The following is a 17,198-nucleotide window of genomic DNA, read 5'->3' on the forward strand; positions in this document are numbered from 1 at the left end:
ATAAATTATGTATGATGCCACTTAATGTGAAGTTGTACATTTATTAATATAAAAATCATATATGTGAAAAAGGTGATTTCAGGATTAAAACAAGATGACCAGATCTTCATTGTTGTTACTGCATACTGAAATGCAAAATAATAGGAATATTTTTGTGATATGATTTTCCTTAATATTTGTATCTATAGATTTAATTAAGAGTCAAAATTGACATTCAAATCATATGAGTGAAGACTATGTCAAGTGAAGAACATGAATTACTAAATAACTAGCAATTTTAAATCTTATAATAATATTCTTAGTTAGTATTACTATATTCTCTAGTTTCTCCCTAAGTAGGTTATTTATCAAATATAGAAATAACGTTAAGTTTCATTTTGCTCATTTTAAAAAAAATAAATATCGTTTTAGACTAGAACATATATGCAGCATTAGGATTATTGACCAAGTTACACATACAATAACAAGATAAACTAATCACTCAAATATTTTTGTTTCAGCTGAAAAAAATTTACCAAATTCCCAAAAAAATAATCAAAAGTTTGGCATTCTGATGAGTTGGGCTTGTTTTGGTAGAAAACAAAAGACAATATATATGTATATTTTTTTGATATTGCTTAATTCTCAAAGGTATATTTGTTTATGCTGGCTTGCTATTAGACCACAGCACAACATTTGTGTTTTCCTTGGCTGTAATTGATACTGTATAAATATGATGTATTTGTTTTTGTTTTCTAAGTTTTTTATATTAAATTTATTGGGGTGAAATTGATTAGTAAAATTGTACATTTCTATAATACATCGTGTATATATCACATTGTATGCTCACCACAGAGTCAGTTCTCCTTCCATCACCATATAATTGACCCCCTTTCCCTCTTCTGCCACACTCCTCTTACACTCTGGTAACCACTTAACTGTTGTCTGTGTCTCTGAGTTTCTGTTTCTTTGTTTGTCTTGTTCTTTTGTTGCTTTCAGTTTTATATCCCACATGTGAGTGAAGTCATATGGTTCTTGAGGTTTTCTGCCTGACTTATTACGCTTAGTATAATAACGTCAAGATCTATCCATGTTGTTGCAAATGGTAATATTTAATCTTTGCTTACTTATGCCCTTGTTTAATCCAAATATAATAATTTTAAAAGAATATTTAATTGACATTTAGCTTAGATTAGGATAATTTTGCTGAAAAATATGATTATTACAATATAATAGTTTTGATTTATACTGAAATGATGGCAATTTAATATATAAAATATTGAAATACTATTTAAAATATTATTAGAATTAACAAAAACATTCAAACTGAAGTTAGCAAGGAAGGGGAGAAGCCTGAAAAGAAACTCACAGTTCAGGAATCAAGTTTCTGGTGCCTATACTGCCCCTCTCAGGTGTTAGGCTCCTGCCAGTGCTGAGGAACAGAGCAGACAGAGCTCAGCATCCCTTCTTCTGAACAGAATATAATGACTTTTCCTCACTAGTTACAATCATGACTTTTCACTGCTAATTTGATTAACAGTCCTGATAAGCAGAATGTGCACACCTTGTCAGTGCCCTAGTAATAGTTATATGGCGTTTTTCTCTAAAGAGCTCCCAGTGCTAACATATATCAAATACTTGTTCCTCATGGCATTAGCATAAGGTGGATGGAAGACTGCACATCTCTTTTTCACCGAAGCCTCACTTTAGCCACCAAGAGCCCAAAGTCCTTCCTTCCTATCTCTTACTCTTGGTGCAGACCTCTCTGATCTGTCATGCTATAATCACAGCTCTTTTCCAAAGTGCAGTGTCTCTATGAGTACCTACAGGCATGACACTCCTGCTCTGCTTTAAATTCTGATGCTAATACACTCACCCATAGTTTCATCACATTTCTTTTGAACTCTTCAGGACAAGCTTGGTGAAGCAAATTGAATTCAATTTCCGATCACAAGCCATCATCTCTCCCAGAGCCACGGTGTCAAAAGAACAAGAGAAATTTGGAAAAGTACCATTTGATTATGCCAGCTTCGATGCCCAGGTTTTTGGTAAACGCCCCTTCATACAAACAGGTCAAGGACAGAAAACGCCACCATTTCCTGAATGTAAGCTTTGAATTCTAATACTTATTCATAAAACATGCATAATGTATATGTATGTGCTGAGAGGAAGTACATATACTCAAATATGCTACTTAATGCTGGGAGGAGAGAAAACACATTGTACAATGAAATAAAATAAACAATGATTAATTGATCAGCATTTTACATGAAGTTACACTGAATATGGTGAATAGTTAATACATTAATTATTCTACAAGTATGAAAGAAAATATTTAATTCACATTTGGCTGGGGTTGGGATTAATATATTGAAAACTATAATAAATATTATAATAAAGTAATTTTAATTCATATTGAAACTATGGAAATTTAATAGATAAAATATTGGAAAACTACTTAAAACATTACTTAAATCAGCAAACTCATTCAGACTGAAGGTAGGGGGAAAGTGAAAAGTCTAAGAAGAAATTCACCATTTAAGAATCAATTGTTTTCCTAGAAAAAAATATGTGTGGCTGTAGAGATGTTTATCCACAAATTTAAGAATTGATATAAAAACATTTAAAATGTGTTAATACCCTAATGCTCACACATTCACCTGGAAGATGTGTTCATAAGTCAAACATGCTATAACCTATGAAACTTGGTATTTTTACTAGTACATTTCTTCAAGTTGTTTAGAGTCATTGAATACTGTAATGAAAAGGAGAGAAAGTGAATGTTGGAAATAAACCCAGGATTGATTTCTGCATTATGATAACTTAATCATTATGGGAAGAAGAAAGTAATTCCCCACTTTGTGTCCTCCAAAGACCATGAATTTTACACATTTAACAATTCCACGGAATCCCTTTGACCTCACACCTAGTTACCTAGACTGAGTGCTCTTAGGACACAGAGTATGTGCTTCCTTCTGTGATGCTGATCGCCTTTTTCAAAGAACTAGAAGGCCATGTGAAGCCCAGCAGTGGGTAAACAGACTTGAAACGAGTTTGCCCATCAATGAGAAATACATTATACTCCAAAAGATATTTTACCTATTCTTACCAAAAATAGGTCCCAGACAACATTACTAACCACTGAGAATCTATTAGAGTTGGGAAAAAAAATTACACACACACACAGTATGTTTCATATCTATTTGTACATTTTATGTATAGTTTTATACAGTTTTATTATATATATACACACAAAATATAACATGCACATATATGTTTAATTCAAGTGACGCTAGTTAATAAGGGTAATCTATTAGACTCATAATATGAATATTAGTTTAAAAATGCAAAACAGTGAAATTTGCATATTTTTATAATTATAGGCATAACATTTGGTAATGTTTTAAATTTTGTTTGAAGAAAAGTAATGATCAAATATTTAAAATAAACAATATTTACAGCAAAACAAATAACTAAATGCTTTATATGATCCCACATTACATGTTGGGTGTTTCTCCCATAACCTTGAGTGATGTGTACTAACACCCAGAATGAAGAGAAATATGTTTAATTCTATCTCTCAGCAATGCCTTGGTACCCACGACAGAAACATAAAACAGAAGTTCAGCCTTGATAAGAAAATTGCCTTTCTGTTCACTTTGAGAACATTTTCTACATCCTTTACTCAACGTGCTCTACCTGAATATGCAAAGGCTCTGCCATCTATTTAGTTCCATCTAATTAGATGAAGAAAAACTTCTACTGGTTTAAGTACAAAACAAACCTGCATATCAAATAATAAAAATGTAATTCCATGTCTAAATATAACTTATTGTTGTGAAAATAAATATTGAAAGGATACATTTTTTGTCTACTAGAATTACTGGTTTTCACACATACATAGTTTGTAGATGTACAAACCTTAAGCCTCTGTAGTCTCTGATGTATTTTCTTTTTGTTAGTGTGGTTTTTAATATACAATTTTTGCCACAAATGCTGCCAGTGCACCTGCCCCATAACATTAGTTATGGAGTTTTGTCATAAGAAGCATAAATACAGAAAATATTAAGAGAATAGGCATTCTTTCCCAGCAATCACATCATTTGATCTGTGAACTTCTGTGAAAAACAATCTGAATAACGTTCATTTAATGTACCAATAATAATGGATAATGTTTTAATTTATTCTTCACATATTTTAATGCAAGAAGTTATATCTTTAAAACAAATCAATTTAATGACTAAAACCACGTACATGCAATTGCTAATCAAATCTCTTTTCAACAGCAAAGCATTTTTCAAATCCAGGGAAATTTCCTAATCGACTGCCTAGTGCAGGCGCCCACACACAGAGCCATTGCCGTGCCAGCTCTTACAGCTACGGTCAGTGTAGTGAAGACACCCACATAGCGGCAGCTGCTGCCATCCTGAACCTTTCCACCCACTGCAGGGAAGCTGCAGACATCCTCTCCAACAAACCACAGAGCCTGCATGCCAAGGTAGGCCAGTCCAAGAGCCTGGAGGGTGGGCCAGAAACTGAACCGTGAGAATAAACTGCCTTTCATGTTCCTAACCACATTCACTACCACGCTGCTCCCCCCCTGAAGCACAGCCCCTGCTTGTCTTAGGAAGAGGCTCAGAGGAGCACTAATTGACAGAGTTGAGCTAGGAGGGTTCAAGGAGGAGTGACAGAGTGGCTGTTCTTGAAGGTAGTGAACGAAAGTTGGGTAAGAAGTGAGTTATGGAGATTCTTTGGCTCCCCAAAGAATTTTTAGGTTTCAAACATATTTTTGTGTTCAGGAGTTTGGCACACAATAGAAGAGGATTGCCATTAAAATCAGTCTGAACAATGGAAGCTTTTCGCTGTCTGCAATTCTAAGATAGTGGGAAATATTGGATTAAACAGTGACTTGTAAAATATTTGCAAAATTGACTCATGAAACTTTATTGCACATGCTCCTAGCCTAAGTTGTCCTGATAATCTTAAAGGACACAAGGTAAACCAACAAGAGATAGTTGAGGGGGACTTGAGAACTGAGGGCATTCAAACCCAAAATCAAATTCTGTGAAATTTATGAAGATGCCACATTTCTGAAGCCCTGAAGTTAATCACATTTCTCTAATAACCTTGCCTCTCCAACTAACAACAAGAAATCCATATCCATGTTTATGATACCTTGATGAAAACAAGAAACAGAAATCCTCCAAGTCTTGCCTTTTGAAGAGGAGGATTGATCGCTACAGTCACATTAATCCTTGGAGGGAGGGTAGGAACTGCTCTTGCCATCAGCAGGAGCCAGTAACTCCTACCTACACAAAGGGCTCAGTTAAAATAAATCATTTCCCCACCTAGATGGCCGAAGCCAACAGAAATAAAGTGTGCAGGCTTATTTGGAAAAGGGATTTTACCCCTGCTTTAAGCGAAAGATGCCCTGGGTTAAACTGTAACCCAGAGACTTAGGCGATTAAAGGATACAGCTCCCTTTTTCCCTTTAAGCACAGCCCCATCTCTGGTGTGGTCAGCTGCTCACCTGGGCCATGCCAGGCCTTCAGGAGAGCAGGAACACAGTGCCATGGAGCATTTGACAGAAGAATCAGAATTAGCTTCTGGACAAATCCGAGCCAAGTAAGCCCCAGGAAGAGTTGGTGGCCAAAAAACACTCAAAAACAATTTTTAAACAAATGAGGTTCTTAAACAAAGAAAAACATATCCTTTAAAAAACAAAGAAAATACCAACCTATCCAAATACAAAGGAATCTAAGTCAAAAATTATTTACATAAATAAATGACCTAGGGTACTTTAAAATGCAAGTTTAGTCATTTTTTAAATTTATTTGTCGAAACCTGAATAAATTTTTCCTTTTTAAAGGGATATTCTAATATGCAGGTCTTTGGAGAAATACTAAAATATCTTCCTTCTTAGGACTTCATTATTTGTGTAGATTGTTCTATGAAAATAAAAATATCAATATTATAATGATTAGTGCTACTTAAATCATTTGAGTAAATGGTTCTAGGCTGAATGCTTTCCATCTGCACATGTAGATTTTTTTGTTCCTCAGAATGCTGCCTTTAACCTTTACATGCTCCCTGTACTATTAATTGCTGAAGCCAAACAATGAATCAAACAAAGATGAATAAAATTTGAGGTCATTTTCCCTTATCAATAGATGTTCTTCCCTTGTAAAATACATTTCTCTTCAGAAAAGTAACTGTTAAATTGGCACATTTCAAAAATTCAAATAACCAATTTCCTGTGTATGTTTTTATGTTCCTATTGGGAGCACTCTGTGTGCCAGGGTTGTCCTATGGAGTAGATAACACCTGCGTAGTGTTACAGGAATTCTACTGTAGGTCTCAGCCTCCAAACTTCCAACCAAGTCTGAACTGCGGAAGCCAAACCATTGATGTGATGATGAGGATGGAAGAAATAGAACATGCACAGATTGATTTTTAGAAGAAGTTTGTTGTTCTGGCAGTTTTAAAAACCATTTTCCCATGAAAATTGTCTCGTTTGACATAGTGGTTATTAAAATAACATAAATATGGTACCCTACAATGGCATTTTGTGCAGAATCCTTCTTCCTGGCATGCATTTGCATACAACTGTAACAATTTGCAGAATTCTGTCCTAGTTGGATCCTATTTCTGAATATAGAAGAGAAACTCATAAATTCCAAAACCACAAAAAAATAATTATTGTAGTAAAAAAAAAAAGAAGAAAAAAAAAGAGGAAAGCCAAAATAATTAATCCTGAAAAATGGCCTCTGATCAAACAGTGCCCAATGTGGGCCATTTCTGTTGTCAGTGTTGCACGTTGCTCTGTGTTTTCTACTTAACATTGGATTAAGTATAAACAGTCTTCCCCTCCACGCTGGATATTAGCCTGATTCTCTTTCCACTATGATCTTTTTCCTCCATGGCAAGTTGTTAGTATGTTTATTTCTGATAGCAAAAAATCCATAGATCTCTTGAGTTCCCTATTTAAACAAAGGATGTAGAGATGTACAGCTTTTCCCTACTCTTGACTTCTATAGCCGAGCAGTTTTGATTTATTAGCGAGACATTCTGGCAGATGAACTCTTAGCTATACCAACCAAAAGATCTTTAAGTTCTGGACTGCTCAAGCCCAGGTTAGATTCCATCACAGACCCTGCCTTCAGGCTTATAGACAAAGCAGGACAAAAGAACTGGTCATTTTAGGTAGAGAGCTTAAGGTTTTCAGAGATAACACTCCTCACGTTCAGTGGAGGCGTGGGTGGCTTTGCAGGGAATTTGATCAGAATGTGAGCAAAGGCTGATTTCCTATTTTATTTCTATCTCCATCCAGTCCTTTCTTCTACATAATCAGCTTCTGTGAAGTAGCTTAAAGAGCCCAATAGAAGAGCAAATTACAGATCATGATGTCACACAGGCATAACCTTTTTTTAAACTAAGCCTAAGGGCACTAACTTCGAAATTGCCTTCATACCCACTTGGGGCTAATACAGATTTTTTTCTCAACTGATTTCAAGTTTAGTAAGAGATCTGAATTCATGATTTTCAAAATTCCTACTCTAATGGAAGATAAAGGAAGCAGAGGCTGTTTTCAGAGGGGCAAGAGAACTGAGTTCCTACACACTAAAAACAATGAAGGACAGATGATGTGGATATTCTACAGTGTTCTCCTTCCAAAGCTTCTCAGCCTCCTCAAACAGCTGTCTATCTAACACGAAAGTGCTTCGTTCATCAGCCCCTTCCCAACACTGTGCTAAGGATATCAGTGCTAACAAGGCCCATTACTGGCCAAGCTCAACTCCATTATATTCTGAACATTAATTTTTAAAGGAATTATTTGTTAAAATACAATCTGACATTACATAACACATCTAAACTGGCAAAGATCACTTATAGGTATATTAAGTATCTCTTTGAGGAACCAAGTCAGGTGAAAAAATTAGTAATATCAATACTTAGTGTATATCATAATAGTTAAAGTTAATTTTGTCTGAAGTAGGAGCCCTCTTGATTCTAGTACTTTTGTTGCTTCTAAGATTTCTATAATGTCCTTCATTTTAATTTGGAATTAATATGAGTTTGTAAAACATAGATGGACCACAGCTTTCCCCTTTAGCCTGGTGACTGCTGGTACTGATAAGATCCCAGCATTCAATCAAAATGGGCAGTAGGCAAGGAGTGAGCATCCTGGGTTTGTTGAGTTTGCTGAGCGATTTCTTCCAGCCCCGTGAGAGCCTGTGCCAACATGCATCAGAGATACTCCCCATTTTCCATCCTTCCTCCTACCCTCATCAACAGAGGTAGAAACACACTTCACAGTCTATCTTTATCCTATTCACTGCTGCTTGCCAAGCATTCTGTTGTTTGTTTTGGTGTTTTCCCCACCTGTTTAGACAAAGTGGCATATGCACAGTGTGCCTTGAAAGAAAACAAAAAATTGACACTTGCTTGAAATGTTTAAAGTTCAAAGTCTGTTTTGTGCTTGAACAAGGCCTAGAAACGACATGATACCATATCACCATTCTTGCTGCCTAATATCAGAAATAGCCTGGTGGCTCTCAGGATGGTTAGAGTCCAAAAGCAGCCTTTTCAGTAACTTTAACATCAAGGCAGATTATACTATATACTGTGAGTGAAATGTTATGAGGGAATCAGGACAAGGATTTCAAGGAACTGACTAATACATGCGTAGGGAAAATAGATATTTAGTAACTGATGCTTTACCTCTGTGTACAGCAGTATAGGGACATATCTCTTTTGGTATTCAAACCCAATCAAATTATTATTATTTGTTGTCATTTATTGCATGCTTACTATGCACCAGGTCCTGTAAATAAGCACTGTGCCCACATTAATCCTTTTTAGTCCTTCTAGAAACTCTGTGAAGCAGATATTATCTCCTTTTGCAGATGAGGAAATAGTAGTATAGAGATATTAAACAATATTCTCCTAGTGGCACACTATAATTTTTGCAGCTGAAATTTGAATTCATGCCTGTTCTTATCTTCTTAAATATCTTGTCCTTATGTGGTATACGACGGCTGTCTCAACCAAGAGTTTTCACTGACTATGATTCCAAGTCCCAGACAAAGATTTTTGGGAAATTTCATTTCAATTTTATACCTTATAATAGACACATTTCTCCTCTGAATTCCCTTCTATTTACATTGAGTACATTTCACAAGTTTATACTCTTAATTTAATAGTTTTAATACTCAATTACTATTTAGTAATAATTAGATATTTTCATTTTATTTGTTTATTGTTAATATCTTGCCTGCTTTGAAAAGATAGCTTTCAATCCTGAAAAGATACTCCCCAAACAAATACCCTGAAGTAAGAATGAGCAAACGAGTGGAGAGATGAAAGCCAGGGTTAATTACAGCAGAAACCTAGTCTGAGGTACACTTCATTTTGCACTTCCCTTTTGCCAAGTCAAAAAGAAAAAGATGGTGGGTGATCTATCCTATATTATTAATACCCTCTTTCCCTGAAAATAAGACCTAGCCAGACAATCAGCTCTAATGTGTCTTTTGGAGCAAATATTGATATCAGACCTGGTCTTACTTTCCTATAATATAAGACCGGGTATAATATAATATAATATAATATAATATAATATAATATAATATAATACAATATAACATAATATAATACCCGGTCTTATATTAATTTTTGCTCCGAAAGATGCATTAGAGCTGATTGTCCGACAAGGTCTTATTTTCAGGGAAACACAGTAGAAAACTTGCCAAAAAAAGGAAAACAATGCTCTCTTATTCTATCAATATTTTGAAAATTAATAATTTTCATAATCAGAACATTTAAGATTATAATGATCAGTGCTACCTACTTAAATCACTTGAGTAAATGGTTCTAAGCTGAATGCTTTCCATCTGCACGTGTAGATGTTTTTTGTTCCTCAGAATTCTGTCTTTAACCTTTACATGCTCCATGTTCTAAAATTGCTGAAGCCAAACAATGAATCAAACAAAGATGACTAAAATTTGAGATCATTTTCCCTTTCCCCATCGATGGATATTCTTCTCTTTTAAAATTATAAATTTGCTTTTTTTAACTTCACCATCTTTGAGTGTATGATAACATTTTTAATAGTTGAAACAATGTAGTGTCATCATTTGCCTGGAAAATATCAGAGGAAAATAGCCACAAACCTATTCTCTAAATAATATAACTACAATAATTTCTGTATTTTCCTCTTTGTTCTTTTTCCGGAAAGAAATGTCTACCTATTTTTCCTACTTGTATGCATAGTAGGGATGCCAGGTTGTTTTCTGTTTTCAGTGCTATGTGTTTTCCATGTTACTATAAAGTCCTCATAATTATTTTAGTGGTCACATAATGTGCCATTAAATAGATGTAGCATAATTTCAATAATTATTTCTCTGTTGATGGACAACTGAGACACTTCTTATTTATAGTACAGATAAGGATTATAATGAGTAATTATGCCAACTTTCAGTTTAATACTAATTTATAACATATTTATTAAATTAGTTTTCACTACAAATCTCTTATATGCATAAAATAAGCTCCTTGACGACAGGAACAACATAGTTTTTCCATTTTCTTTTCCTCAAAATATAGTAGCTTGAAAATATTAAGTGTTTTCTCAACAACTTAATGCGTAAATAAATCATAGGTATCATCTGAAGCTTGAAAGTGGATGAAATAAATTGTCTTTGATACGCTCATAAGTTGGAAAATACTTGGATAGTAGTAGATGAACACCTACCCTCGAAAAAACTTAAAAATTTAATTTAAATGGATAAAGTAAGGATCCCAAGCAGCACTCTGAGAAATTAGAATATTAAAAGTCTGGGGGGAAGGCCTCCGTGTCAGCTGTAGAGCTACTGCCTCCTCCCCCCGTGGCCTCCTCCATACCCTCTCCTTGTTATCCTGCCATTTGGAGTTTCAAGCACAGAGACAAGTGATTCTATTGATACTGCACTGAATAAAACTCCATGCAGTAAACGTGTGATCCACCCATCTATGGGCAGAAAGGGACGCTTCTCTGGTACTGTGTGTAATTGTTGAATGCATCTGTGTGCTCACTTAAAGCCCATCTGTACCCTGCTACCCAAACGTGTGGCCCAGCTCTCTCCCGTCAAGTCAGGTGCTCTAAGCAGCCAGCTTGAGCTCAGCCTGTAGAAAAGTGCCTCTTTTAAACATTAGGAATGATTTTCTTTTTTTTTCAACCAGCACATGATTACTCATGATGTACAATTACAACAACTCCATTTTTTAATTTTTTTTAATTTACTATTTGGAACTTTTTTCTGTAAAAACTAAAATATATATTAGTGTTGCCTTGGAATAATTGATATCTTTTTCAGCAAGATCAAATTTGCACTATTTATGGGTTTTGTACTATAAAACTCTGCAGCCCAGTCACATGGCTCCTTTTTTGCTAAGCCATCTGTCACAGAGGTCTGGAATTTTATGTGCATGTTGGTTGTGCAGTCTTAACCCAAGTTTTTATTTTTTTATGAAAAATGTCTGCAACTACAGTATTTAGCAATTTACTTTACATTGGTTATTAAACTTGATTGCTATAGCTCTATTTCATTGCTTTAGTTACATGTCACAATGAAGCCAATAATTGTTTTGATATGCTCATGGCAGAATACATTATTATATTGTGGAGAGAGCACATGGCATTGATATGGTTAATATCTTGGATTTTTGTAACTAAGGTTTATTAATGCTGGTATAAAAATGTATTTGATTTTATACAGATGGCATAAGATGTTGTGGTTACTAAGTTATTATCCTGGATAAACTGTACTGTTAAATTCAGGGCTTAAAACTATCACAGGAGATTAAACTATTTACTAAAAAGGACAGAAAGATATGGCCAAAGCATCTTAGTACAAACATATTAGAAGTATATTTGCCTCCCACAAATATAAATATAATTTATAATAATAAAGCATATCTATCTCGTAGGCTGAGAAATTGAAAAATAGGAACTTTGCAGGTAAAACAAGCAAACAGAAGAGGTGCTTTTATTTCCTAAATCAGGGGCAAACAGTGAGTAAGCACTAAGCCCAGCTATTGTGGGCCACACAATGGCAACTCTTGGGGCAGGGATGGGGGATGGTGGGGAGGTGTGGGCTCAGTGTAAATGGGGAGTTAAAATAAATCCCCTGGGAAGTAACTGGCTCCACATGCATTAGGGATCTTGCTAACACATCCAAAGAAGAATCCTGCTTTGCCAGCCAAAAGGAAAAAGAGTAGAGAAGGTGTCCAGAAGTTAAATGTAAATTGATGAATGATGGTGAAAATGCCAGAAAGATATTCATTTGACCCACTTGGGAAAATGACAAGCATGTTCTTCCCAAATTCTAAGAATTGTTGCCTGGCAATGTTCACAATTTATGACTCCATAGAAGCCATCCTATAGCATGTACCTTGCAAAATATCCAGAGCATATGGGCAGTTTGTTGGGACATAAACGTAAACAACGACAAAAGCTTAGCCAAAAGTATCCGAAAAAGAAATGTGAGGAGAATTAGTTTTAAGTCTCATACTAAGTAGCTAGAAAATAATCACCTTTACTCTAAAGTTTTCACTGTAAAACTTAAACTCTGAGCAGTCATGCAGGCAGCTGCTACCTAAAGGCCCCCAGAGTGAATTATGGTTTGCATGCCTGCCTCCCTCAACCTTCCCCCAAAAATTCAACAAAGGTCTTCTGGGTCAAATAACCCACAGTAAAATGCTACCATCATATTGATCTAATATTCCAATAAAATTTCTCTTCCAGTTGGTTATTTTTGCATGTTTCTCACGTTAGAGTAATATTGTGATTGGGGGAAGAGGCAGTAGTGTTGTGCCTTTTTATAAGCTCAAGCATTAAATGGTTTAAATGATGAATCCTGCAAACTAGCAAAGAAGATTTAAAGCTAAACTAAAAAATATGTATAATAGGTTTAGCCAATACATTTAGTATTTGGAACATCTTATTTATGTTAGGCTTACTTTGTTTAAACCTAGAAACACGAAGCTCACTAATGGGGCTGCTCTTAAGAGTCTGCCTAAGAATTGAACGTTAGCCACAGCAAATCAGAAAGCTATATTTAAAATCAGATATACTTACATAAAAGCTTGCATTTAAAATTATCCCTTAAAAGCCCCACATGGCTAGGCTATGACTGTAAACTGTTTAAATGTTTTTCTGTTTCCTATTGTATACCAGGGAGCCGAGATAGAAGTGGATGAAAATGGCACATTGGACTTAAGCATGAAAAGAAATCGAACCTTGGACAAAGCTGCATCCCTAACTTCCTCTAACACTTCTATTCCAACGCCTTCCTCTTCCCCGTTCAAAACAAGCAGCATTTTGGTCAATGCAGCGTTCTATCAGGCTCTCTGTGAGCAAGAGGGCTGGGATACTCCTATCAACTATAGCAAAACTCATGGGAAGACAGAGGAGGAGAAAGAGGTATTGTTTCAATATGTCAATAAGTTTAAGACAGAGCGTGATTGGAGAGTATTATTAACTTTCTCCTCCTAAATTATTTTTCACATTCCTGTTTAAATTATACCTCGTTCTGTACCTTGTTTTAAGTTTTGTTAAAGTGATCATTTTCTATATCGGAATGATATATATGAATGAATCCAACTTTTCCTGTCATTTGCCTAAACTGACATGTTATTATAGTGAATTTTATCCCCATTATGGTTGCAGTTGTGTGCACTGCACAAGAAATTATATTATATATCCTTTCGGATATAGTTGCCTGTAAGGGGCAATGTATCACTCAACACTGAAATGCCAGCTTACGAATTCTTTCTGCACTAGAAGATAGAAAAATGAAATAAATTCAGAGACAAATAAGAATCATGTCAAATTCATTTCCTTGGTTTTTTGACGGCACTGTGTTAGCATAACTGTGTACAGTCGGCCTTCCTTATCCACGGGTTCCACATCTGCAGATTCAACCCCCTGGAGTTAGAAAGTATTCAGAAAACAATTTATATTGTTGTTGACGTGTGCATGTAGTTAAACTTACAATAGTTGTGTCTGTATTGAACATGTAGACTTTTTTTTCTTGTCATTATTCTCTCAACAATACAGTATAAAAAACTATTTACATATTATTTATATTAGGTATTACAAGTAATCTAGAGATGATTTAAAATATGCAGGAGGATGTGTGTAGATTACGTGCAAATACTATGCCATTTTATATAAGGGAGTTATGCATCCATGAATTTTGGTATCTGTGGAGGGTTCTGGAGCCAATCCCCTGCAGATACTGAGGGACGACTGTATAGAATCATTATCTGAGAGATTGGATCATGAATTTTGGATGTCTGAGTTGTATCAATCCCAAAGTCAAGGACATGCATTTGTGAGTTTGATTATCTTGGAGGTGGTTTCACCCCTGAAAGCCAGATGTTGTGACTGTGCAGAAACTGATGTAGGCGTCATCTCCAAAGTTTGAGCTGACTGGTTTGGCCTGATTAGCATGACTTAGTGTCATTCAAAAGAATTCATGGCTAGAACCCTCTGTGGTTTAAACTCTATATCATTGCAAACATGGCCCTAATTATTATAGTAAGTGATTCTGTTTTGCTATTTGTTAGGCAGGTTATTGATACTTGCCAATTTACATGTTTAAAGAACAGAAATAGCCATTCTCTTTGGAAGTATGCACCACTTTTTTCAGCTTTTTGAGTTCAGAAACTTTTGGGAGAAGTCTAATTTGATTTTAGCATATGCTTTAACATCTCAGAGCATAAGTTGCCATAACCAGTAGTGATTGCACTATTGGGTTGCTTCCAATGTTCCCTCCCTCCCTTCCTTCCTTCCTTCCTTCCTTCCTTCCTTCCTTCCTTCCTTCCTTCCTTCCTTCCTTCCTTCCCTGAGCACACCTTCACTGGCAGTAAAACAGGTCCTGAGGATGCAGTACCAAATAGGACATGTTTCCGCCACATGTGTGCTCAGAGTCTGGTAGGAGGACTGACGCACAACCAGATACACTGATAACTGTAGTAGCAAGAACAGGCACAGAATGCAGCAACGAAGGAATGGCCAACTCTATGTGGCATGAGTGGGGACGGGTTCCTGGAGGAGCACCCTTGGCCCAGGACCCAAGGCAGGCTCTGGGTGATTACCACACATACCATCACAGAAAAGACAGAGGGAAATTTACACAACAGCAGCTTCTGATTAGATCCTGTCATACTGGCCTTAGTCATTTTATTCTGCTTGGCTTTTTAAAATTCACCTAAAGTATTAAGGGATGGTCTTACTTAATCTATCATAATACTATTTTAGAAGAACAGTTCCTTAAAATATGTTTGACTTTAATAAATAGAAAACTGACACTTGTAAAGTATAACAAGCTGGTTTAAGGTAAGTGATAACCACAGAATGACAAATATATATTCCTTTCCTCCACTCCACCCCTCCACCATTTCAGGCTTGTGCAAAAGAATAGAAGTTACACCGAGCTTCCATCTATATTTATCATTTAGAAGTCTGTTGATATTCACATTAACTGATAAAGCACAATCATGATGAGATCAAAATTGTTGATTCAATCCCATTCCATACAAGTCAGCTTTAGAAAAGGTGAGGTTTTAACCTCCACTTCACAAGACTGCTTAGTCCTTAGCCAGTCAATTGCCGATAGACTTGTGGCATATCCCACCCTACACCACTAACAGGGAATCTCATCCTAGTTACAGGATCTGTTGATGAGCTTTTGTAAAAAGTCATATGTCACATGAAGGACAGTGCTTTACAAGGTAAGCACACTGCATCCTTATTCTTGGATGAATCCTACTAGAATACAACCCACCATGTTTGAGAGTATCTCAAGGTCATGTGCATGGTGGAACTCAGATTTTCTGTCCTCAGCCTTTTGACTGCTATAAATGGACCATGCTTTAGTGTTCATCAGAAATCTCCTTTCTATTCATACACTGTCAGACATACGGATCCAGTTCTGACATTACGAAGCAAATTTCATAATGAAGCAAATTTTCAACAAGTGAGCTTTCGTTTCCATTTAGGGTCTTGTGTTGCTTGACATCAGTTATAATTTTGTGCCCTCAGCAGCAATGTCAATATTGTACCTTTTATATTCTGAGAGATTTCTCCCATTTGGAGGTCTAGTTAGTACTTCACAGACCTCCTTGGCTACACTTATCACTCAGCCAGAAAATGAGATATCATAACAAACTTTTATCTTTACTTCCAATCTCAATTTTTTGCATAATTCAAAAAAATCATCTGGATTCACCTTGGCAGCTTTATGGATTCAACTGGAGTGTGTTTTTATCTAATGCTTATATATCTGTGATTGTGTTTTACTTCCCAGCAAATCATGGGGGGGGAAATGGGTTTAGATTAGATTTCCGCTCTTTTCAGAATGGCTTACTTACTTCAGGTCTGATAGTACAGACTTTTACTGCTCCAATTTAAAACCTAAGTATTCTGAAATCTGGAATTTAGAAACTGGAAATACAATGTCATTAAAAGTAAAAAAGAGGACTTTGGAGCTGCTAAGTGAGTTGTTGGAGTCACAGTGCCTGCCCTAGGTTTCAGTTGACAAAATATTTTTTAAGCTGAATGCTTGTTGTCACAGTTATCTGCACATGGGTGACTCCTTGCTTGGGAAAGCTATAGCCAGCAGGGGCACACACAGGAGAGCTTCTGGATCACTGTAACTCCTGAGTGCAGTTTCTCACCTTTTGTTCTTTGTTCCTTCTTCTGTGCCAAGGTAATCTATTAATAGAGAATATTTTCACATCCTGTTCTGTATCTTAAAAATTAAAAATGTGGTACTTGACAGGTATTAGTTTGAAAAAGTAGATTGTATTCAATGTCCTTGTTGCAAAGGTAGCAGAAGGATACCATGTTCAGGAAGAATAAAGATAAAGGATCTTTATACTCAGTGTCTCATTATTTTAACAACCCTGAGAAGCAAGATTATTATCAAAGTTCTTAGAGGAGAAAATTGTGGCTCAAGGAGATAAAATTGTTGATCCTTGGTTATATGGAAATTAAAATAATGAGCCTGGGCTTCCCTAAAGCAAGAAGAAAGGAAAAGGGAGAAAATAGAGAGAAGAAAAAGTGAAAACCAAACGAAACAAAACGAAAACACCAGATAATGGAAACGACTAGAGAATATTGAAAAATGTTAGAAAGGAAAGAAATAAAGAGAATGATGAAGAAATGGTATATGGCA

The 17,198-nt window shown here is 35.7% G+C and overlaps 1 protein-coding gene across 2 annotated transcripts in view; it reads left to right on the top strand.

Moving 5' to 3' along the window:
• ST18 (ST18 C2H2C-type zinc finger transcription factor) overlaps positions 1-17,198 on the top strand; it is a 109,035-nt gene that overhangs the window by 55,639 nt on the left and 36,198 nt on the right. For both annotated transcript variants that reach the window (XM_019712586.3, XM_088799434.1), the window contains exons 9-11: positions 1,891-2,084; positions 4,266-4,477; positions 13,193-13,438. In XM_019712586.3, coding sequence (XP_019568145.2) covers positions 1,891-2,084; positions 4,266-4,477; positions 13,193-13,438 — 652 coding nt within the window. The remainder of the gene's footprint in view (positions 1-1,890; positions 2,085-4,265; positions 4,478-13,192; positions 13,439-17,198) is intronic.

This window comes from Rhinolophus sinicus, chromosome 7, assembly GCF_057876585.1.
Source record: "Rhinolophus sinicus isolate RSI-liver-muscle chromosome 7, RSI-T2T, whole genome shotgun sequence".
Lineage (NCBI taxonomy): Eukaryota > Metazoa > Chordata > Mammalia > Chiroptera > Rhinolophidae > Rhinolophus > Rhinolophus sinicus.